The sequence below is a fragment of the Pelophylax lessonae genome, assembly GCF_965119305.1.
Source record: "Pelophylax lessonae genome assembly, chromosome: 7".
In the NCBI taxonomy this organism is placed as follows: Eukaryota; Metazoa; Chordata; class Amphibia; order Anura; family Ranidae; genus Pelophylax; species Pelophylax lessonae.
This window is the reverse complement of record NC_138774.1, coordinates 223,208,107-223,234,010: the sequence shown is the minus strand read 5'-3', so window position 1 is coordinate 223,234,010 and position 25,904 is coordinate 223,208,107. Positions and strand designations below refer to the sequence as shown.

At 44.1% G+C, this 25,904-nt stretch overlaps 1 protein-coding gene across 1 annotated transcript in view; it reads right to left on the bottom strand.

The window, feature by feature from the left end:
* Nucleotides 1-9,417: 9,417 nt before the first annotated feature.
* MED27 (mediator complex subunit 27) overlaps nucleotides 9,418-25,904 on the bottom strand; it is a 550,125-nt gene continuing 533,638 nt past the window's right edge. The window contains exons 7-8 of the mRNA XM_082263750.1: nucleotides 22,144-22,221; nucleotides 9,418-9,973 (exon numbers count right to left, since the gene is read on the bottom strand). Coding sequence (XP_082119876.1) covers nucleotides 9,839-9,973; nucleotides 22,144-22,221 — 213 coding nt within the window. The 3' untranslated portion in view covers nucleotides 9,418-9,838. The remainder of the gene's footprint in view (nucleotides 9,974-22,143; nucleotides 22,222-25,904) is intronic.

Below are 25,904 nucleotides of genomic sequence, written 5' to 3'. Positions count from 1 at the left end.
TTTACTAATTATCCATGCCAGAAAAACCTTTAGAGCCGGTTCACGCTGAGCCGATCCGACTTGCCGGGGCGACCTGTGAAGTCGCGGTGCACAGCGCGCACCGCGACCTCGGAGCGACATGCACGGACTTCATATAATTGAAGTCAATGCAGGTCGCTCCAGGTCACCCCAAAGTAGTACAGGACCATTTTTCTAAGTCGGAGCGACTTGTGTCGCTCCTATTAGAACGGGTCCTGTGCTAATCTATGGCAGGCGACCCACGGCGACTTGTCAGGCGACCAAGTCGCCCCAGTGTGAACCGGCTCTAAATATAGCTTTATGGTAACAATTTAATAAAATATTCTTTCACACCCAAACATCTCGGCTGACCCTCCTCTTAAAAACTTTTTTTTAACTTTTGATTAGACCCCTAGTTTTTACTGCTGCCTGATTCACCACTCTGTTGCTGGTAACCATTAACACAAAAACCAAAAGTAAGAGAGAATCCAAAATGTTAGAGCTGTCTCCAGAACAAGAAGTTAAGGGAAATCTCCTAATGGGGACACTTGTTCTGGCGAATTCTTCATAAAGATTTCCTCTGACGTCCAAGTTACTGAAGAATGGGTGGTCTGTGTCTGTACTGCAAAATAAGGAATTTAAAGGTAAGTCAAAATTCCTTTTATTTTAGTCCTACAGTACAGACACAGACAAGTATTTTCATAGACCCTGGGATATCCCCAAGCAATGAATAAGGAGGCTAGCAAACTAGGCAAAAAGGCCCAACAACAATAAGGGTCAAAGGACCCAACATCACAGTGCCGTTGCAAGAACCTTGCGGCCAAAAACTGCATCTGCAGAAGATCAGATGTTCACCTGGTTGAATTCTGAAAAGATATGAACAGAGGATCGGGGGGGGGGGGGCCTTACAAAGCTGAACAAGGTGCTAAAAAGCCCCAGAAACTCCCATCGATCTGGTGGAATGAGCGAGGAAAGGCACAGGATTTGTCCTGGATAGTGTAAACTCTACCATCTTAACAATTCTTATCCATCAAGTGACGATGGGCTTTGAAGCAGTGTCCCTTGAGAGGTCTTGACAAATATGGAATCCATCTTCCTGACCGAAGCTGTTGCTTTTAGGGTAGATCCTAATGTCTGATTATGTCTAGACAATAAAAACATAATTCCTTTTGATGCTTTGAAGAAGGGCATAAGGATGGTAGGATTATGGGGTTGATTTACTAAAAGCAAATAGACTGCACTTTTCAAAGTGCAGTTGCTCCAAAGTTTAGTAAATGAGGTAAAGCTTCCCTCTGCAAAGAATACCCAATCACGTGCAAGTAAAAAACATTTTTGCTTACATACGATTGGATAATGGAATTTAGCAGAGCTTCTGCTCATTCACTAAGCTCTGGAGCTACTGCACATCAATTTCGAGGGACAATAGTAGATCTTTCTGGAAGTGACTTTTCTTGCTTTCAGAGAAGTTGGAAGAGCAGCAATTTCTCTGGCTGTGAGGAAGGGGGCTCGCCCCTGAAACGCGTCAGCCCAGCCATAGCAGCCCCATGCAGCACACTGCATGCCATTCAGCTTTGTGTGGGACTTTGGCTACCTTGGAGATTTTATGTGCAATATTGATGTGTGTATTATCACACCTGCCTTGTGAGTATACTGTATACTTTTTAACATTTTAATAAATGCTTTTAGTGGTGATGCACTAGGTCGGTGCGCCCCTTTTCTTTTGTCTTTTTCCCAGTTTGTTCTGGACACCCTTGATCCTGAGGGGGCAGCAAGACCACAGGTTTCTTCCTATTGTGTCTGAAGTATCTCTTTCTTCCTCCGTCATACTTGACTAGAGCGCAGGAGATTTGCTTTACTACATTATTCTGTGTAGCCCCTGCTTCAGGTGTAGAAGAGTGGGGGGGGGGGTGAGAGAAAAGAAAAAGAAAAAACCTTTACAGCTTCCTCTAACACTGTTTCAAAGACCCCCCTCATTCCTTTCTGTGCCTGCCTCATCTGCTCATCTGAGGCAAGCATATTGGCATCCGACTCAGGTAAAGTCAGAGAAGCTGGAAAAGGGGTGTGGCATTTTGTAGCCCTGGAAAAAAATGTCCGTATTAAGGCCGTTAGGCTGGCCATACATTTTACAATTTTCTTCTACAACTTTCCTTTAGATTTACCCAAACCATATAATATATGAGGTCACACCTAAACACTTTCAATTTTGTATGCAATGAGGCAGGCCTTTATACTACATAGTTGAAGGTAAATCTAAAGAAAAATGAACAAGAAAATTGTATAACCACTTAAGCTCCAGGCCTATTTTTGACACTTTTTGTTTACAAGTTAAAATCAGTATTTTTTTGCTAGAAAATTACTTAGAACCCCCAAACATTATATATATATATATATATATTTTAGCAAAGATTCTGGAGAATAAAATGGCGGTCATTGCAATATTTTTTGTTACACGGTATTTGCGCAGTGGTCTTTCAAACGCCTTTTTTTGGGGAAAAATTACGAAAAATCACATTTCACTGCATTTAAAAAAAACTAAACAGTAAAGTTAGCCCATTTTTGTGAAAGATTATGTCACGCTGAGTAAATAGATACCCAACATGTTACGGTTTAAAATTGCGCACACCCGTGGAATGGCGACAAACTACGGTCAATAGAAATCTCCATAGGCGATGCTTTAAAATTTTTTAACAGTTACCAGTTTAGAGTTAGAGTGTAGCTCTTTTTTTTATTGCTCATGCTCTGGCGATCGCGGCAATACCTCATGTGTGGTTGAGCAGTGATCTCATTCGCAGCTCGACTTCCATATACATTTTCTTTTGTGCGCGAGCCAACGGCGACGGGGACGGCTAAATCTTTTTTTTTCCTATTTATTTAATATTTTTTTTTAATTTTAACACAGGTTTTAAAAAAAAAAAAAAAAAAATCTGATCACTTTTATTGCTGTCACAAGCAATGTAAACATCCCTTGTGACAGCAATATGCAGTGACAGGTACTCTTTATGGAGGGATCGAGGGTCTAAAAAGACCCTAGACCCCTCCACCACACTTCCATGTATTCAAAACTCCAAAAACTGCATTTCTGAATACACTCACTTTTTGAATCTGCCGCCTTTAGCAGCTGAGTAACCCGGATGTGACGTCATGGACGCCGCCTCTGGGTTACGTAATCGGAGACCCGATCAAAGCCACATCCGGCTTAGATTGGGACTCCATCCAGCCGGCAGAGGTGCCGGCTGTTTGCTCGGGTCTCCCCCGTGAAGTATTAATTGAGCTGGGAATGCAGGTGCTTCTCTTGCTGTTCTCTTCACCCTTTGTCTTTTGCCCTCCATGCTCTGATCGTTGAATATTGTTGTGCAGTATGTGGCTGCCACATATCCTCCGCGCTCTATGATGCCCGGCATCATTCAACCCCTCTTTTGAGGAAACACATTCCTGGTACTTTGTCACCATGTCACCAGCATGTCTCATTGACTGTGTATTGATTCCTGAAATAAAGCAACAGCCTAAACATCATCTGTGAGTTGTTTCACTCCCTACAGTCCATTAATATGCTAAAGCTTGAAAGGACTTTCACGGTCATGCGGCGGTTATCATGTACAAGTATCTAAGTCAGGAGTCAGCAATCTAGGGTATGCATGCCATGGTGCAGCAAAGCCATTTTTAGTGGCACCTGCAAGATCAATAGTCACAGGTCTACAAAAATATTTTTAATTAAAAACAACTGTAAAAGAAACATGTTAAATATTATATATAGCCTGTAGTGTCGGTAACAAGTCCTGGAGTTGGTCTAGGGTTCTCATCGCCTGTGCCTGAAGCTGACGGATCTCAGTAAACTTAAGCCTGCTGAGGGTATAGGCCTCCCAGACTTTGAACTGTATCACAAAGCAGCCAACCTGACTAGATTATCCAATTGGTTCCATCACAGTTCTGACAAAAGAGGGGTCCAGCTGGAACAAGCGCTCTCCCCCCATGACGTATGGGCTCTCCCTTGGTTGTCATTTACCCAACGACTGCCTCTAACCTCCCTTCCTCACCAGGCCAAACACCTTCTTTCCCTTTGGGATAAATTTGTTATTCCCCGTGGACTCTCACACAGACCAAGCCCCTTGATGCCTATTTTCGACAACCCATCTTTTGGACAAGATATGCAGATTGCTACGGTAACATTGCTATCAAGGGAAAGACCCAGATTGCCAGGCCTGCCCTTCTACCACTGTGCAAAGTCAGCAATGGCACCCCTTAGTTCTAGCTCTCGGCTTTCTTCCATAGGTTTATGACTGAGGCCTGTCCAGTTCCTGATGTCACTCCATTAGAGGGCATTCTCGGGATTCACCCCCAGATAATACTGTATCCCAGTTGTATGGGGTGCTAAGAGAGAAAAATCTTGGTAGCACTTTCTCCGAGGAAGAGTTGAGGAAATTATTTTTACCCGCAAACTCTCCATGTCTACCTATTTCCAGGAGAAAAGTTACAAGATATTGTCACTATGGTACCAGCTCCAAAAGACCTGGCCACCTGTAGCCTGTGCTGGAGGTGTTCACAATGGGAAGACTCATAGCACCATGTCTGGTGGGGTTGCCACATGCTTTCGTGGTTTTGGCAGAATGTATTCACTTCATATAATTCTATGTGCATTTCTGATGTTCAGGCTTCCCCCACAGTTGCCCTGTTGTGGATGATCCCTGGGTCCATTTCATAACTTTAAAAAGGCATTTTACATCATTGCCTTTTGGCAGCCCAGATAGCTATATCCTGTCAGTGTAAATCTACTTCCCCTCTCCATCTTTTGGAATGGGCCTACAAACGCAATGACATTATGGCAACAGAAACATTCCTGGTTGAAGATAGCCCTGGTCCAGAAAGTCTGTATCTCGTGGATGTGCTGGGGGACATATAGTGACTCACCGGCATTTTTCGAGCTTTGGTTGCAAAGTAACCTGACAAAAGAGTGTTCAAGTGTTTTCGGTCCGATTACTTTCCCTGTTCCCCCCTCACCCCTTCCTACCTCCCCATTTCCAAATGCTCTAGCCCAGTGATGGCAAACCTTGGCACCCCAGATGTTTTGGAAGTCTAGCCATTTAATGAAGTTTATACTTTGCCTTTTGCAAGTGAAATAATCTTCACAATTGTCTTTTTGGCTCAGTGAACTTTCCCATTTTTTTTTCTGGGTATTTTACTTTGGCTTTTGTATATTATGTTCCTTTGGATATCTATACATTGCTCATTTTTTGGTTATCTTGCCAAAATTTCTCAACCAATATATACATCAAAAATTCTAAACATTTTGGAGAAAAGGTATTTGAAGAAAATATTATATAGCCTGTAGTGTAGCGAGTTTACTAGATAATCTTTTATGTTTAAATAAGGTGGTCTTTCCATTAATCTCAGCATTTTGATCCACACATTTGTGCAAATTTTTTTTCATACCTGAAAACAGTGTACATCTCAAAGTCAACTTAGGGACGGTTTCCTCCACAATTTCTGCATTCCAGATGCGTTAATGCATGCATTCAAATAAAATTTTCCCCTTTTTTCTTCATCTCAATTAAGGATGTGTGTTCCATAAAAAAAAAAAAAAAAATGCAGGATGTTCTACTCTTGTTGACTGCACTTGAATGCACTGCACTGGTGTGAACTAGGGCCATTGGAATCATTGTTACTTCCGGCCTATTTTGCAACTTTAGTGATTCCTGGAGTGCTCGCTATGCTGATCAACAATTGGGCATTTTCAATTTTTTTCGGGGGTCTCTTACCTTATTTTCAGGGCATTTTTGATTGTACCTCCTCCTTCTCCCCCCTCTTTGGCCACGGCCACCGACATCACTTCCACCTTTGCATTGCATCCTGGGAGTTGTTTGTCATCACTCCCAGGAGGCTGGAATCAGGAAGAACTCCCAGAACACTCCTTGGAATCAGGAAGGAGGACACAGCAGATTACACTGCGGCTTCAGATGCCCACATCCAAGATGGCCGCGCCCAGACAGTGTTTTTAAAAGTACGATTTTGACTAAAATTCAATACTGTACACCTTGTAAGTATGAGAATAGCGGTTCTGTAAAGGGCAATGGATTACTATTATAGGGGTATTTTTAGTTAAAAAAGGTATTTGAGGCCGGAAATCCACTTTAAAGGCGGATTTAAAAAAAAAAAAAAAACACCACAATGTTATATTTACCTGCTCTGTGCAGTGTTTTTGCACAGAGCAGCCCCGATCCTCCTCTTCTCTGGTCCCCTGCCGGCACTCCTGGCCCCTCTCTTCTGTCACATTCCCCCAAAGCAAGCAGCTTGCTATGGGAGCACCTGAGAAGGCTTACCCCCAAGCCCGTTTTGTGTGTCCATTCACACACAGAGCACAGCTCAGCCCTGCCCCAATTCCCTCCTCATTGGCTCACTGGCTGCTGCCTCAACCAATGAGGAAGAGACCCAGATCAGCCGCTGCTCTCGTGCAAATCGCTGGATCAAGATGAGGCTCAGGTAAGTATTAGAAGGGCTGGAGGGGCTGCTGTGCACACAAAATGCATGAAGGTAAAAAACTCTGAGCCTTTACAACTACCTTAAATGCTGTCCAATGTGTTTTTTTTTTAATGCAGAATAAAAACGCACTGGACGGCATTTGGTGTGAACCAGCCCTAACAATAGATAATTTGGCAGCATGTGTGCAGCTGAAATTGCAGCCAGACATTGCACAACTAAGCTGGGAAAGGGAAAACACTGAAATGAAGTTCAGTTCACTGTGCAGTACTTATTAATGGTGAATGTGAATTATGTGTGATAAAATAAAAAACGGAATTCAACCTGCCATTACCAGAACTATACCGGCAAAATTTAAAAATAAAACTATATGGCTACAGTGCTCTAGTGCTCACTGGCATGCAAGTTGTGTAATGCTTGTAAATTGACACTTAAAAGTGGCTGTAAACCCCATTCATGAAATCTGACCTGCGCACATATTTCTGTAGTGTATACCTCTCTCTCTCTCTCCAAAGCCCTAAGTCCAGCATCTTTCTGCTTTTCCGTTTCTCTATCAGCATAACTTCTGAAAAAGCTCTCTAACACAGGAGATAAAATCAGCTGAAAATTTGTGTCAGGGAGGTAACTTAGAGACAGATAAGCAGAGGACTGGTCTATTCACAGCACAGCTCTGCAAATTTCTTCATTCTTCTGCCTATGTGGTGGTGGGGGGGTGCCTTTCCTCCAATCAGCTCACACACAGTATTTGCCTGGACTCCCCTCCCACTGCTAAAACAGGAAGAAACATTTTTAACACAATGTTCACTTTCTAAAGAGTCTAGCAAGCTGAAGACAGCAGATATACAAGTAAGAAGAGTTTTCTCATCTAGGTGTATCATTTGAGGCTGTTCATTTCACTGGGTATATGTGAGGGTTTACATCCACTTTAATGTAGAAAAGGTTGCTGATTCATTATCTATAGTATTTACAAAACATATTTTGAGGAAGGAAACATTGCTAATGTACACTGGGAGAAAGAGTATAATGAATAAACAACATGTTTAGTATCCTGGATTTCAGCTTTAAATTTGCTTACATATTTCAAATGCACAGGCATATAACAACTGACTACGATGTTTCCTCCACACGGGTCTCAATTCAAAATAAATCTAGAGTGTCCCTCTAAATTACAGCCTTATTCCAAAATTGATTAAAGTTATTTTTTCCCCAGAATTCTACAAACAATTCCACTATAATGACAATGTGAAAGAAGTTTGTTTCAAATCTTTGCAAATTTATTAAAATTAAACAGCGAAAAAAATCACATGTACATACGTTTTCACAGCCTTTGCCATGACACTCAATAATGCTCAGGTACATCCTGTTTCCACTGATCATCCTTGAGATGTTTCTTCGACTTGATTGGAGTCACCCTGTGGTAACTTTAGCTGATTGGACATGATTTGGAAAGGTACACACCTGTCTGTATAAGGTCCCACAGTTAACAGTGCATGCCAGAGCAGAAACCAAGCCATGAAGTCCAAGGAATTGTCTGTAGATCTCAGAGACTGGATTGTATCAAGGCACAGATCTGGGCAAGGGTACAGAACAATTTCTGCAACATTAAAAAGTCCCCATGAGCACAGCGGCCTCCATCATCTGTAAATGGTAGAAGTTTGGAACCACCAGGACTCTTCCTAGAGCGGGCCTCCTGGCCAAACTGAGCGACTGGGGGAGAAGGGACTTAGTCTGGGAGGTGACCAAGAGCCCGATGGTAACTCTGACAGAGCGCCAGCATTTATGTGTGGACAGAGGAGAACCTTCCAGAAGAACAACCATCTCTGCAGCACTCCACCAATCAGGCCTATATGGTAGAGTGGCCAGACGGAAGCCACTCCTCAGTAAAAGGCACATGACAGCTCGCCAGGAGTTTGCCAAAAGGCACCTAAAGGGCTCTCAGACCATGAGAAACAACTATTTGGCCTGAATGGCAAGCGTCATGTCTGGAGGAAACCAGGCACCACTAATCACCTGGCCAATACCATCCCTACAGTGAAGCATGGTGGTGGCAGCATCATGTTGTGGGGATGTTTTTCAGTAGCAGGAACTGGGAGACTAGTCAAGATCGAGGGAAAGACGAATGCAGCAATGTAAAGAGACACCCTTAATGAAAACCTGCTCCAGAGCACTCTGGACCTCAGTCTGGGGCAAAGGTTCACCTTCCAACAGGACAACGACCCTAAGCACACAGCCAAGATAACAAAGGATTGGCTACGGGACAACTCTTGAATGTCCTTGAGTGGCCCAGCCAGAGCCCAGACTTGAACCTGACTGAACATCTCTGGAGAGATCTGAAAATGGCTGTGCACCAATGCTCCCCATCCAACTTGATGGAGCTAGAGAGTTCCTGCAAAGAAGAATGAGAGAAACTGTCCAAAAATAGGTGTGCCAAGCTTGTAGCATCATCCTCAAAAAGACTGGAGGCTGTATTTGGTGCAAAGGTGCTTCAAAAAAATATTGAGCAAAAGCTGTGAATACTTCTGTACATGGGGTTTTTTTTTTTTCAATTATTTGTTTTATTATATTTGCAAAGATTTAAAACAAACTTCTTTTACGTTGTCATTATGGAGTATTGTTTATAGAATTTTAATTAATAATTTATTCTATTGTGGAATAAGGCTGTAACATAACAAAATGTGGAAAAAGTGAAGCGCTGTGAATTCCTTCCTGGATGCACTGTATACCACACATAAATGCTTCTATGGGTCTGGCACTGAACACATTCATTGAAAAAAGCACAACCACTCCATACAGCTGTCCATAAAAAGCATAGACATCAACGATGCTCCACGCAGCAATAAAGATGGTCCATGGGGAAGATGCCCTGAACAAAGGCAAACACATTTAAACAGCCTTATGCACCCTACTGTATTCTATTTTCCAGTTTATGGACAAATTCATAGCTACAAAGATGATAAAAACATTTTATCAAAAGCAAAACAAAGATATACAATAGCTCAATATTTATCAAAACATGATAAAGGATAGAAAATTCTATATTTCTCTGGTCTCTTTGGAGATAAAGATGGCATTTGACAAGATGAGAAAACAGCTGTATAAATCAGTAAATTCCCAATCTCCCCTCAGTTTAAGAATTCAGCCATATCTAAATGTCATTGAAGTGCCCCAGTCACTGAGAATTGGCTGTACATTAGTTGAGCCTATAGAGAGTTTATTTTCTCATCTGTGGGGTGTAAAGTTCCACTGCCCCCTGGGGTGGAAGGAACTTCTTCTCACTGAAGAAACTTGAAAAACTTGTCCAGAAAAACCACAATAAATTGGCATGAAGATGGTGTCCCCAAAAGCCCCCACAGAGATCAGCACTTCGACACTACTGGCGGCAGGTATCATGAAAAGCCTCCAAAGTACGGAAATCTCTCCATGTGGGTGGCAGGCCGTCCTGTAAAAACTTCCCGCAGCGTTGGCAAGGAGCCTGAAACAGCTTGATATAACTTCTTAACCAGGTCTGCAAAGAGGAGGGAGAGAAGGAGAAGTGGTGAAATTACAAGCATCACCCTCGCTGTCATGTTTAATGCTCGTAGTGACAAGATGACACTCTCTGGCCCGAATCCAGCAAAGACACACTGAATCTGCAGGAGCATACAAACTGTGTCCCCCCCTCTGTTTACAAGGTCACAAGATAGCCGAGCTGAAGGCTTTGGACTGGACTTTTTTTTTTTTCTCTAAGACTCAGCTGTCCTAAAATTGGCCTTCCATCTGGTAGGGAACTTTTTATTCAACACACAAGAAAACCTCCACACTCTCCAAAAATAAGCAAAGCTGCATAGAGATTATGCTATAAATATATAGCTAAAATGCAGGGGTTCTGCAAAATTGAGACTTTTTATTAAAACTGATCTAACCTATATTTACTAAATTATTAATTAAAACCTGTGCAGGAGTGTATGCTTGTGAGGTCTCGTCCTCGGGATTCCCAGATGGCTGCAGAAGGAAAAGTCACAGTGGCATCTAGGTCGTCTAGGTAAATGAATGGGTGGGAGCAAGCGTCTGTTTTACTTTTTGCAGTTTTTTTTTTTTTTGTAGTTTTTAACATGAAATTTTACATGGAAGGTTGAGGACTAAACGAGGTCATATCCTCTAACAAGTTCTCCAAAGGTGAAAATTATGCTGCAGGTCACTACACCTTTACATTACTGTTTTCTTCATAAAACATATGTGTGAAAGCGATCATCTTACTGAAAAAAAGCCATAATGATGTGTGTTAATGTTTTCAAATATACATAAACCCAATCTCTAAAATGTCATAAGAGGTAACATTTTTAAATCGGCAGATTTTATTAAAATATTACCTGATGAGTCGGCCATTAAAGTGATTGTAAAGGAAAAAGTTTTATAAAAAAAAAAAAAAAAAAAATGTCATACTTGCCTGCTCTGTGCAATGTTTTTTCGCAAAGCAGCCCCAAACCTCCTCTTCTCGGGTCCCCCCCCCCTTGCCGAGTGCCCCCATAGCAAGCCACTCATGCATATTCCAGAGCTGGCTCTCTGCATCTCAGCCCCACCCCATGCATCTCTGTCTGTGATTGACAGCAGCGGAAGCCAATGGCTGCTGCATCTCAATTAAACAGGAGGGAGAGATCTGGGAAAGTCTCGGGTCTCGTGCACGTCGCTGATCGAGATCGGGCTTAGGTAAGTATTAGGATGGGCTGAGGGTTTTTTTTACCTTCAGGCATTCTATTAAACCTTCAGCCTTAACAAGGACTTAAAGTGGTTGTAAAGGCACTTACTGTTATCTGGTGACTGCCCTCTGCCCCTATCTACCAACTATGCTGCTGTGTTGTCACCTGGGATTCCAACGAAGTCTAGGTTCACATCTGTGCGGTCGATTCTCGCAGCCGCAACAACCCGAACAGAGAAATGCCATTGTCGTCAGATTTTTACTGCTGTCTGTGCCCCAGTTAGCAAGATTTACTTTCGCTGTTTCATCACTAACAACGGGACTGACAGTGATGGGGAATCCAACAATTTGAGTTATCATAACAGGAATTGCGTCGAAATCTTTAATGACACTTACTCTGTTGACAAGAGGGCATTTATCCCACTTTGGAGAGATTTCCTCTCATTTCCTGTAGTGTCTACAGAACAGGAACTGAAAGGAAATCTCCTAAATTATATATACCGACCTGATAGTGGTTTAAATATTCCACACTCGATCCAAAAACGGGAAAAAAAAGTTTGTTATACTGTAATTGAAAAACATTTTAGTTGCAGTCAGTTGGGGGAGGGGGCACTGAATACACATTTAGTATTCCTATGCAAAGTCTTCTTTGCCCAATCAATAATTGGGAGAAAATTAGGGATTGGCTGCAGACTGGGTCCTGCATTTGTCTGTGCTCAGCAAACTGCTTCCCTGCAGTATCTGTCAATATGTTTTTCTATCACAAGCCAAGCACTTAAAGAGCCAGAAAAACCTACACTAAATGTTAGCTTTAAGCAAAAGACACAGCAATGAAGAAGCGTTTAAAAATGTTTATTATACGATGTTCATATACTTGACATTATTTTATATATATATATATATATATATATATATATATAGTAATGTGGGTTAGTTTCCCCTTTGGTTTAAAATCAGCCACTGGCAGCTAAAAAGCTGACTGCAGTGTATTTTATTGGGATTAAAAGGTACGCTCCAGTCCTGATAGAAAATGAAAGCCTTGAAATGCAAATGTGGAATAAATGCTGCTTACTCAGGGCTTCAGTTTTACATTGAGGTGTTGTAATCCATCCCTCTTGTCTTTAGTTGATGACCTGATTATCTGGGAACCCCTTGGCTTACAAGTGATGTAATGCAGGAAAGCTATTCCTAATCATATTTACAGTAGACCCTTCACATACAGAATGCCTACGGTCAGGTCTGCTGAGGGGTTAGAGGCAATCATCCTGTACTGGCCCAGTCCCATTGTGTCAGTAGTGGGGCCTTAGCCCACGTAGCTTTCCCAGGCCCACGCTTCCCTGCTGACCCAGGTGATGCCAGGTTAGGTGAGATACTAGCAGGGTGATCAAATCAAGACTAGGCTGTCTCTCTGATGGACATGAAGCCAGAAGAATGAATGGTGTCAATGACAACAACTTATAGCCTGGAGGTATGTACAGGCTGGTGATTGGGGGGGGGGGGGGAGTACTTGTGGGTGGTAGTCCAGGCTGATAAGGGATAAAGGACAAGCATGCATGGCATCCGTGGCAGACAGCCTTCTGATTGCGTGCACAGGATCTTGAACAAGGACATGCAGAAATGCATGAACAAGGACCCTCATGGCATATTGCTTCATGAAGACTCAGGCTGTGGCTGCCTTCTACAGAAATTAACTGTAATGCTTTGAACCCCCCTTTTTTTTCTTAGATGCCCCTGGAATGGCTTTAGCAGATTCAATCTGAAAGTTCAGTGGGCTTTAACATGGTAACGCTTTTACAAAAATGTTAACTAGGTCTACATATATTTAAAATTGCACCCGTTTTGGAGCTTTTTGCAATGATGTGCAAGTATGTGCTGCCTACTTGCAAAATATGGCAGACTTACCTAACAAAATGATCGCCTCCAGCGCTGTGCTGCCCATGACCCACTCCCATTGTTGGCACATCTATCCTCTCCCAATCTTTTTCTTATGTTCCAAGTCTTTGGCCACTTCCATAAGCCAGGATGACCCAACTCCCATACATGAGCATAGGAGTTAATTTATCCAGGCACAGCATCGTGCCAAGACTATACACCAAGCTGCGCATGCACGACTTTGTGTACCCTTGCAGAAAAAGGTTCTGGCAGGTAGAGGCATCTATGAGAAAAAGTCTGTTTTGCACATTTTAGGCCTGAAGAAAACCCCCAAACACTATAGATATTCTGAAATCAAAAACCCTGAGAAATAATATGGTGGTAGTTCCATTTTTATGTCACGCAATATTAGCACAATGGTTTATCAAATGCATGCTTTCCAAAAAAAGTAATAACTTAAATTTGAGTGCACACAAACAACATACTACTTTTTTTTTTTTTACTTGTGAAAAGATAAAAGATGAGGTTGTGCCAAGTAAATAAGATACCAAACATGTCAAGTCCTAAAGTTGCATACGCCTGTAAACAGCTAAAAACCTTTGTGTCTAAAATTATCCATACGCAGTGCTTTAAATGCCCTTACAAGTCATCAGTTTAGAATTGACCATAAATAATGGCCCTAGAATTCTTACTCCCACTGCAGTTTGAGCGGCAATATAGAACACATGTAGCGTAATAGTCGATTTCATACATAGCCACACCTGAAACATGCATACACATCTACATAAGGGTGGGCCTAAAAGAAAAAAATGTTTTTATATTCTTTCCTAGGCTTTTTTTTTTTTACTTTTCCTTCTCACATCATTTTATTGCTATCAAATAGTGGGCCAATAGCCCTCCCCGTGTGATAGCATATAGCTTGTTACAGGATTTCTATAATGAGAATTAAAGGATCTATTGGACCCATGGTGTCTAACCTGCACTCCAGTAAAGCTAAGAGAGCAGGTGTTTCTCAACTCTGGTCCTCAGGGCACACTAACAGGGCAGATTTTAAGTATTACATTGGGGAGATGCAGACTAGAATACTGCAATCACTGAGCAGCAAATTATATCACCCGTGATGTATTTCAGTTTTCTTGCAAACCTGGCCTGTTAGTGTGCCCTGAGGACCGGAGTTGAGAAACACTGTAATAGAGCACAGATGGTGCTCCATTAGCTCTTTCCCCAACTAATGCTCCCAAGTAAAGACAGCTCTGAACCAGGAAGGGACATAATACACATTGCTTCCTCGTTCATTCACCGAAGAGAGGATTTGCAAACTGATGTTCACTGAGCTCCCCCTCTGCCCTACCCAGCAAGACCCATCTTGTCTGCCCTAGGCTCGGTGGTGGGGCAGTAGAGCCTAGAAAACATGGTGTTGGTGAGGGGAGGGGGGGGGGGTGTTCTGATGTGAAGTGATCAGGTGCTTTAACAAATGTCTGAATCACTTCTATCAAAATGTGAAATGCACATACATTCTCAATTCCTGTGGCCTTGGAGTGTGTATGTAAAAGCTGCCCAACATTGGTTACAGATGATCTCTGCGGGAAAAGAAAAAGAACCCTTGCAGCATTTTTGTTTACAGGGCCATTGAAAAGCCCTATTACTTTATTCCTTGCTCCCCCGGGCCTCTGCCGTCACATATAGTGCACAACAAGCATTCCTGCATGCAAGTAAGGATGCCAAGGGCGCTCTCGCACTCTAGAGAGAGAAGGAGAGCGCTGGCTCCTGGGGGTGTGAGGGGTAAGATGAGTAAAAGTGTTTTTTATTAGTACCCTAGGTAAAAATGAGCATTTAATTATTGAAATGTGGGGGAAACCACCCTGCATAAGGTCGCTTTTACATTTCCCTGGAGTTCAACTTAAATACCAACTTTCTCATACTACTCTCATTCCTCTAAATGTTTTTTTTCTTTTTTTTTTTTACTTGAAGTGAAGGAAACAGTGGAGATGGATATAAAATGTACAGCAGGTTGTGAGATCCACCATGAAATTAAAGCAGCCCCTATGCTGAGGGTAATTAAGACATGTCGGTACTTTACAAGCTTCAATGCTCTGCTGATTGGTGCAAGAACCAAAATATTGACACTTCCATTGAATGTCTGTCAGATGTTTAGGAAGCTGGACTCAGCTGGAGTTTTACAGATCAATCAAGGAGCCCTCCTTCCCCTACTGATAATAAACACTGAGTCTGCTTGCTGATTGTTCCCTAGTCTGGTGATTATGAGACCTTTCCACCTGTCAGACCAGATTGGCTAACTTCAAAATGGGACAAGACGAGAAAACATGGAGTAGATCGATGTAACTAGCAGCTCCTTCTATGCGAACATCAAATACAATGACTCCACTTAGCAGTTAAATATAAAACAAATGTTGTACAGAAGAAAAAAAAAAAATGGATTTTTGTCTTACCGTAAAATCCTTTATTCTGAGGTTCATTGATGGACACAGCTCCATATCTTCTTGATCCTTGGGTTCTGCTGCCCCCTACAGGAGTAGGACACTAGATGTAAAAAACAAAATGACTACGCCTATAGGGCAGTCCTTGGGGGCATACTCCCACTTCCTGCTATAGGACTTCAGTTTTGTAACAAGCAGTGTCAGAAGAATACATAACCCAACTCAACAGAGGGGTGGGTGCTGTGTCCGTCAATGAACATCAGAGAAAAGGATTTTACGGTAAGACAAAAATCCAATTTTCTCTTTCGTTCATTGACGGACACAGCTCCAGATCTTCTTGACCCTTGGGACGTCCCAAAGCATTGTCAAACATGGGGGGGTGGTAAGAACACAGCAATAACGCACTTCCCAAAGGCTAAACATAGCCAACAAGGTAAAACAGGACCTCAAACAACTGGAGCTCACCTACCAAAAAAAAAATAAAAATACACCCTCAGGAGGCTTGAGCCTCTGCAACAGCAGCCTGCAAAACTTTGCGGCCAAAAGCAGCTTCAGCAGATGCGACTACATCCACCTTGTAAAATTTGGTGAAGGTGTGCACAGACGACCAGGTGGCCGCCTTGCAAACCTGGACCACTGACCCCTGATGACGGAAGGCCCAGAAGGCACTAAGCGCCCTCGCAGAATGTGCTTTAACAGGGAAAGGAAGGACTTGACACTTCATGGAATAGGCCTGCACCACCGTCTGCCGGATCCATCTGGAAATGGTCGCCGCAGATGCGGCCTGCCCCTTACGAGACCCATCCGTAAGGACAAACAGGGAATCAGATTTTCAAATCGACTCAGTCTTTGCCAGGTACATCCAGGGAATGTAAGGCAATCTCTTTAGGATGCTTAGGCCACAAGGAAGGCAACACAATGTCTTCATTTAAGTGGAAATCAGACAACCTTAGGAAGGAAAGACTGGCAAGTAAGGTGACCGACAGGACAATGCAGCCAGCTCAGACACCCTGCGTGCAGAAGTAATAGCCACCAAGAAGGAAACCTTCTGACAAAGTAAGCAGAGGAAGTTCACAAATGTTTTCAAAAGGCGGTATCTTAAGAACCGACAATATCAGATTGAGATCCCACGGAGGCACTGGGGACCTTACCGGAAGAGCTAGGTGGCGTACCCCCTGAAAGAACGTGTGAACCAAGGAATTTGTGGCCAACGGACGTTGGAAGAAGATTGCCAAAGCGGAAATCTGGCCCTTAATGGTACCCAGGTCCAAATGCTGATCTACACCTCTTTGGAGAAACTCCAAAAGACGAGACACAGAAAAGGAACAGGGGGAAACACCTCCAGACTTACACCAAGTAATGTACGCCCTCCAAACGCGATGATGAATCTTCCTAGAAGTAGATTTTCTAGCTTTTAACAGTGTAGGAATTACCGAATCCCACAATCCTGTGTCCTTAAGTACCTGGCTTTTAATAGCCAGGCCGTTTAAGCAGGATGGAAGATCGGTCCTTGAGCCAAAAGATCTTCTCTGAGAGGGTGTCTCCAAGGAACATCGGCTACCAGTCTTACTAGATCTGCGTACCAAGACCGGCGAGGCCAGTCTGGAGCCACCAGAATGACTGGAATCCCTTCTGCCTCGATTCTGCGCAGAAGCCTCGGCAGAAGTTTTAGTGGAGGAAAGGTAAACATTAGATGATACTGGCCCCAAGGGGCCACCAGAGTGTCTGTGGCATCAGCCAGACGATCCTAAGACCTTGCCACAAACCTCTGAACCTTCCGGTTGGGACAAGAGGCCAACAGGTCCACATCGGGAGTCCCCACCGTAGACAGTTGTTGAAAGAGAACCATTCTCCCTGATCCAGCGCCTGTCGACTAAAGTAGTCTGCCTGAATTTTCCACCCCTGGAATATGCAGAGCAGGGAGGGCTGGAACAAAAAGCTCTGCCCACCTTAGAATGCCAGACACTTTTATGGCCCCTATGGCACTTTTGGTGCCCCTTGATGATTGACATACGCCACAGCCGTGGCGTTGTCTGATTGAATCCTTACCGGGCGCCCCTGCAGTCGATCCATTCACAGAGACAGGCAGAGCCTGATTGCCAATCAATATCCTGGAGATTCGGGGCAGACTGGACTCCTTCAGAGACCAAACCCCCTGAGCCAGAACCGTGCCCAAGACACCTCCCCATCTGAACAGGCTGGCATCCCTGGTGACTACCATCTAGTACAGGGGGAGAAAGGATTTTCCCTGTCGAAGCGCCAGGGAGCAGAGCCACCATATCAAGGACCCCCTCGTACCCCGGCTCAACAGGATCAGATTGTCTAGGGAATGTGGATTCTTGTTCCAGTTGGCAAGATTCTCATTTTGCAGAGGTATTGCACTGGTATGGAACTGAGCAAATGGAACCTTCTCGAAGGTGGAGACCATTAGGCCCAGCACTTGCATGCAAGTCCTGAGAGATGACCACTGATTGGATAACAGGAGCCAAATCGCATCCTGCAACTTCAGGAGTTTTTTTCTCCGGGAGAAACACCCGGACTGAGGCTGAATCCGGAGTCAGACCCAGATAGTCCAGTTTGTTGGACGGAATCAGACGATTTTGAAAATTCAGTTTCCAGCCGAACTTTTGCCAGTACCGATATCCCCCGCTGCCTTAGCAAGGCTAACACCAGGGCCAACACTTTTGTAAACACGATGAAGGGATGCCACTACTGTGCAAACTCCATCCGAAATTTCTGAACCTGTACAAAGCGGTTCAAGGCCTTGAGATCTAGGATTGGACAGACCCTGGCTTCCTTCCTGGGAACAGTAAATAGGTTTGAATAAAACCCCTGAAAACGTTCTGACTCTGGAACTGGTACAACGAATCCTTGTGAGCGCAGATCCTGTACCGCTCCCAAGAAGGCTTCGCAGACAATCCGGGGACAGAACAGAAAGAACCTTGCTGGAGCCAAAGACGGGAACTCGATCTTGTAACCGGACCGAATCAACTCGTGGACCCATTTGTCATGAATCAAAGAGGTCCACGGGTCTGGAAAAAAGCGAAGACTTCCCCCCACCCGAGGTATGGTTGAGGGTGCCCCTTCAGACAGAAGTGGACGCGTCTACGAGACTGATGGAACCTGCTTTCGACTTACCAGACCAGGGTCTCTTGGAACCTCCCGCGAAGGTAAGGGTGGATTTTGATCCCTTATCCTGCGATCCCACTGGACGAAAGGGCCGTTTATATGCCGAATAGAAAGGACCATGCTTGCAAAGAGGCTCCTTGCTCTTGGTAACCTGTGGAAGCAGAGTACTTTTACCTCCCTTAAGACCATTAATGCTCTCTTCCATGGAAGCTCCGAACAGGCGGTCTCCTACAAAAGGGAGATTGGTCAGTACCCTTTTGAAAGCCTGGTCCGCAGACCAGCATTTCAGCCAAATTATGTGGTGGAGGGTCACAGCTGTCACAGACACTCTGCAGGCTAAAGGGGCCGCGTACAGAGAGGCATCACAGATATATTGTAATCCCTGCACTAACTGACCTGCCAGGTCCGTCAGCTCAGGAGGATGACTCCCTTCCAAATCCTTGAGCAGAAGCTTTGCCCATTCCGTTAAGGTCTGGGAGACCAAGGTTTTGGCAAACAACGGCCTCAAAATTGAACCGGCCACGGTAAAAAAAGGTATCAGACCGGAGATTCAGCTTTCTTGTCAACAGGGTCCTTAGAGGATGGAGAGTCCTCCACCGGTAGCAGTGTGGCTTTATTTAACCTAGAAACCTGAGAATCTACCACCAGTGGAACTGTCAATTTCTTAAAAAGGGACTCTTCAAAAGGATACCTTCAAGCGAAAGGCTTAGGTATCCCGACCATGCGTTTTGGGGAACCCCACTGACTTGCGACAATGCTGTCAAAATAGGTAGGGAAGGGGAAAACCTTAGTCGACTTGGATGGTCTGCAGGTACCAAATTGCACCAGCGCAGCCGAGGCAGCATTAGCTGAGTCCTCCAATTTTAAAGTTTCCTGCACTGATACAATACGTGCCTTCACAAGCGCCTTTTCATGCGCAGCTGTAGTGGAAGAGGATTCATCCTCACTGTCAGAGCACTCAGGGTGCGTGGACGCAAACCCAGTAGGGTGACTCGCGTTCACGGTGACCAAATCAACCTCAGAATCTGAGGAGGCAGAGGATGCAGGTGAAGGCGGGGGACACTTTTTGCTAGGCTTTGTTGAAGAGCCATATCAACTTTTGACACCAATGTCCGCAGGACCGCAGGCACGACTGCCAGGGTGGACTAAGATCTAAAGGGTCCCGCAGCCTCTTAGAGTGGGTCAGGTGGTGACACGTGCTCCAGGGATTCCATAATTAACCCGGGGATTGTCAGCAAAACCTTGGAAAAAAAAAAAAAAAAAAAAAATCGCTGTAAAAATCCCCCCCCCCCCACCACTGTACCGGTGGAACCACAGGGAGCTTGCACACCCACAGAGAATCACCACCACCGACTCAGGAGGGACACAGTGCGTCAAGCTGCATCCTGTGCGGCGATCAGAGAGAAAAAGAAAACGCAGGCACTGCCACTAGAATCACCACCAGAATTACCGCTCTACAGGCTACAAGAAAATGGGCGCCGCATTGATTTAAATGGGGAACTACCAAAACATGGCCGCCAAGCTACACAAACATGGCCGCCAATAACAATAGTGGCCCACGTCCACCCAAAAAAGTCACCAGAGGAGAGGGGGGACACTGCTCACCACACTTTGGAACCGAGCGGGCATCACCCTGGGCAGACCACCACACCATCTTGGAATAGGGGTTTTGCGGGTCAGAGGTACCCTGCGATACAGGTCATGACCAGGGTCGTGACCAAGGCTATGCCTCCTTACAAGACTTAACTCGCCGGCTAGCCCCCGTCCAGTGGGGCTATGTCATGGCCGACCTAGGACGGAGCTGTGGTCGGGTTGTGCTCCCTGGCTGGACTGGGAAGACCATAAGGATCCAGGATATCCAGTGTGTCGCCCAGTCCGGCAGCTGATTGTAGTTATCACTCAAACAGACTCGATTGTAGTTCAGAAAAATAATAAACGAAAAAAATTCAGTTTAAAAAGGAAAAAAATGCCAGGGCCAGAGATCCCAGTAAGGAAGTGGGAGTATATCCCCAAGGACTGCCCTATAGGCGTAGTCAATTTTTTTTTTCCCGCCTAGTGTTCTACTCCTGTAGGGGGCAGCAAAACCCAGGGGTCAAAAAGATATGGAGGTGTGTCTGTCAATGAACGAAAGAGAAAAAGAAAGCTATGCTCCTGCCTTTTGATAAATTTGGATTCATTTTCAGAAAAGGGTATTTTATGGCTAGGTGTTGATATACTGTATACAGTTAGGAAAGAGTTAAGCTGGCCATACACTGAGCGAATTTCATCTGTCCGAAATTCCCTCAGTGGGTGGCTTTGTTGTGCCTGCCAAAAGTCGATTCCTCAATAGACTTTTGTTGGAGGAGCCTGTTGGAAATCGTTCAGCTCAGCAGCAGTTGCATTCAACCAGATGCAGCTGCTGTTGGGGTATTCAGATGGCTGTCAGCATTCAATAGCCCAGCAGGAGGTGGATGGGAGCATGGATAAAGGAATCTGTTAAATTTCGTTTACTCAGTTTGAATGAAAGAAATCCAAGTCTCCGTTCAGATATATGCGAAATGGATGCGTTTTGAACCACTCCTGATTCGCGTGAAACAAACCGGCTTTCTATAAAGCTGGTTCCAGGCTCATTGCCTTCTATGGGAACGCATCTAAATCGCACATCTGATCAGTTTTAAACATAAATTTGATCCCCCTCAAAATCCATAACAGACCCTTATTGGAGCATGCAGGCCAGGAAAGGGGGGGGGGTGAGTTAGTGCCCCCCCTTTGAACCAAACCAGGCCACATGCCCTCAAACATGGGGGGAGTGCTTTGAGGCAGTCAATTATGCTGCCTTCTGTGGGGGGAGGGGGGAACAGTCATTTTTTAAAACATTTTGGTGTGGGGTTACCCATGAGATCTACGTCAGACCCAAAAGGGCCTGGTATAGATTGGTGGGGGACCCCCGTGACATTTTTTTCATGATTTTTTTTTATTGCCAGAAATATTTTTTTTTTTTTTACATTCAGCTGAAGAGTCATCTGATGATAAGGATGCGGTGGCCAGCTTCCTCGCCCTTTCATTAACAACCAGCTGTTAAAAACAGCGGTGGTCGTCATGTTCCAGCTGAAAAACAGCCCTGGGTACGAGGGCCACATAAAATAGCTTGGATTTGGTCCATGAGCCTTGTGTTTGACACGAGCCCTACACCCACCCATCCCCTCCAAACCCTGCTGTACTTATCTCCATGGGTGATTCGCTGTCAGTGCCCTCCCCAGCCTACATAGAAGTCCTAGGATTTGAAATCCCTGCTCTCCTGCCCCTTCTTTCTGCAGGGCTTCCAGGACAGATCAGAGCGATTCTGATTGGTCAGTGGCAGAGACAATCCCTGAAGCCCTGCAGAAAGAGGGGGGGGGGGGAGAAGAGCTGGGATTATAAATCTCTGGACCTCTAAACCGGCCGTGTGGGCAGTGACAGTGGTAAACTGTGCTTGTGCTAAAATATGTACTCACTAAAAACATTCTGTAGCTGGTTAAATTATTTAGCGACCACACAATGTTATTATTTTTCCAGTTATAGATTAGCAGACTCCCTACTTACCATGAAAGATCTGACCACTACATCTGGCATCTGAGGCAGTTGGTAGTGCAGGAGGGCAGTTGTGGCATGATCAGTAACCTGAAAGATAAACAAAAAAAGATCGTTTTGTCACATTATCTCATCGTTTATTATATATAAACCCAAAATGTGAGAGCGAGAGGTAGTCCCATCTATATCCTCATGCTTGGTAGTTTAGTGTGATCTGTGCTGTGGACAATGTTCTAAGTTTACATGAGCCACTCACTCTGCCCATTCTGGCTGTGTATGTATAACAATGTGTGGACCATTCCTCTATACACTGCGCTTCACTTGACATGCTCTGGACTGCTCCATTCTGTAAGCTGTGCAGTATGTTACATAGTCATACTCAGCAATGCTGTACCCTAAATGCCATGCTGTATGTCAGTTTTCAAGATACTACCGTTATAGAAGTTTGGATTGTCAGTACATTTCCATCTGCTCAATAAACAAACTTGCTAGTTATAAAACAATTACTGATGCTGTAATACCAGTTTGTAGCTGGTGAAATGTGCAAGGTATTACTTGCTTACACCAAAATCCATGAATTCAGGAAAGCTGTCATGGGAGAAATATGTAGGATGGCATTGCTGATCTCTAGTTCTAAAAATGCAAGTTGCCCTGCTCTCATGTTGATAAATGGGCTTCAATACTTCAAGACTTGAATATTTGTTCCAGGTTTGTGACCAAGAATTACTAAAAGCAGACATGGCCAGGTGATTTGCATGCAAGGAAAGATTTCAGCACACTACAACACGTCAGTCTGCATGAGGTCCTAATGAAAACACTGTATATTTTCTTTTTTATGCAGTGCTCAGTGGTTCCTCCTGCCAACCCCTACACAACCAAAGTACACAGTAGTGACACAGGGGTCAGCGAGAGGAACCACTGAGTGCAGCAAGGGACCAGGAACCCAACTCACCCACAGGTGTCAGTTTCTGAACAGACTTCAGCCAGCAAGCTCTCTGAATTACAGCGGCGTTCGGTGGCAAAGGTAGCAGGTGATGGAAGTATTGACTGTATTCTTTAAAGGGAGACATTTGACTTTAGTGACAGAGCCACTTTTAAGGAAACTTTTCAAGAGGGAAACAAAGTCTGCCACTGCTAATATCTTAGGCCAGGGGTATTCATCATGGGCCACAACAGTATTATCATTGCCCTCAAAGGGCCAGTTGTATCTGTAAGGCTAGATGTCCAGAGCACCCCACCTCTCTTACATCAGATGTCAAGAGCCACCCCCCCCCTTATCAGAAGCGTCCCCCATCCTCCCTTACATTATGGTGCACCCCCCCCTTACCTTGTGCTGCTGCCTAGAAGGAGCTGGGGGCGGAGCTAGGAAGCAGAAAGTGCAGGGTCTAGAGGACAACCAGAGGGCGGCTGGAGTCAGCTGCTGCAGACTGCTGCATACAAAGATTGGGGGGGGGGGCAGAGACTAAGGGGGCGCTGCAGCCGCACATAGAGGTACAGGATCTGTAGACTGAGTTCTGTCCTCCTCTCTGCTGCCAGCTGCTGAGACGGGGGCAGAGACAAGCCTTACGGCAGCTGCATGAAGAAGCGCAGAATCTGGAGGATTTCTGTCCTCCTTTCTGCAGCCAACTGCTGAGACAGAAGAGCCTCACCGTGGCTGTATGAAGAGGATATATGAATTGCACCTGCTCCTGAAGAAGTGAATCTCACGAAATGCGTAGAGCATTATAGGATACAATCTCTGTGGTTTTTATCATGCAACATCTATATTTTTGTACATATATTAACTTTTGTCTACCATGTATATTTATTATTCTACTTACTTATCAGTGCTTTTATTGTGCCATGGCTCTACCATATCACCTATGTACCTAAAATATTTTTTTGAATGCTCTAAATATGACATTTAATGTTACTATCAATCTATAATTTCGAATAAATAACCAATTCCATCATACATTTATTCTCTTTTTGTACATGTATACCATGTCCGTGAAGTACACCTATGGGTGGATGTACACCACATATAAAGTCCCAAACCTCTCTTTTTCGTCTTTCTCATGCATTCAAAAACACACCTAGTAAACATGACAACAATGCTAATGATTTACTTTAAAACATAGGCTAGTTGGATATTGCAGCCATACTTTTTCTGTGGTATTGTTTTAATCCAAACTGTGTTTATAAAGTACATAGTTTTATAACGTGCAGTTTACATACAGTATCTCACAGAAGTAAGTACACCCCTCACATTTTTGTAAATATTTTAATATATCTTTTCATGTGACAATAGAAATTACACTTTGCTACAATGTAAAGTAGTGAGTGTACAGCTTGTATAACAGTGTACATTTACTGTCCCCTCAAAATAACTCAACACACTTTATGTCTAAACCGCTGGCAACAAAAGTGAGTACACCCGTAATTGAAAATGTCCAAAGTGTCAATATTTTGTGTGGCCACCATTATTTTCCAGCACTGCCTTAATCCTCTTGGGCATGGAGTTCACCAGAGCTTCACAGGTTGCCACTGGATTCCTCTTCCACTCCTCCATGACAACATCACGGAGCTTGTGCTCCTCCACCTTCCATTTGAGGATGCCCCACAGATGCTCAATAGGGTTCTTGGAGGTGTGTTTGGTGTTGTTATGTTGGAATACTGCCCTGTGGCCCAGTCTCTCAAGGGAGGGGGATCATGCTTTGCTTCAGTATGTCACAGTACGTTGGCATTCGTGGTTCCCTCAATGAACTGTAGCTCCCCAGTGCCAGCAGAACTCATGCAGCCCCAGACCATAACACTCCCACCACCATGCGAGGCCTGTTCTGAGTGGAACCTGTCCTGTTAAACCGCTGTATGGTCTTGGCCACCGTATTGCAGCTCAGTTTCAGGGTCTTGGCAATCTTCTAATAGCCTAGGTCATCTTTATGTAGAGCAACCATTCTTTTTTTTAGATCCTCAGAGAGTTCTTTGCCATGAGGTGCTATGTTGAGTTTCCAGTGACCAGTATGAGAGAGTGAGAGCGATAACACCAAATTTAACACACCTGCTCCCCATTTACACCTGAGACCTTGTAACACTAACGAGTCACACGACACCGGGGGAGGGAAAATGGCTAATTGGGCTTAATTTGGACATTTTCACTTAGGGGATGTACTCACTTTTGTTGCCAGAAGTTTAGACATTAATGGCTGTGTGTTGAATTATTATGAGTGGACAGCAAATTTACACTGTTATACAAGCTGTACACTCACTACTTTACATTGTAGCAAAGTGTCATTTCTTCAGTGTTGTCACATGAAAAGATATTATAAAATATTTACAAAAATGTGAGGGGTGTACTCACTTCTGTGAGATACTGTATGTAAACTGCACATTATAAAACTATGCACTTTATAAACACAGTTTGGATTAAAACAATACCGCAGAAAAAGTATGGCTGCAATATCCAAATAGCCTAATCTCTGATTGGGACTAATTATGAACTGACTAATGAAAAACAAGAAGCTGTGCCAAGTTAGTAGAAAGACTTTTTTTCCCCTTTTTTTTTGTATAAGATGATGATTTACCAGAGAAAGCGGATTGTTTCCATTCGCACTTTTAAAAGCCGATAACAGGCAGCCACAGACAGCCGCCCCGCAGAATATTCCCACATTCCCCGAAAATAATTTGACACATCTAAAGCGTGTAACTACACATCTGGCAAAAAACAAGCCTGCAGGCAACAGTGCTGTCAATCGGAGAGACAGCCTTTATCCGAACAAACATGAGCAAGAAAA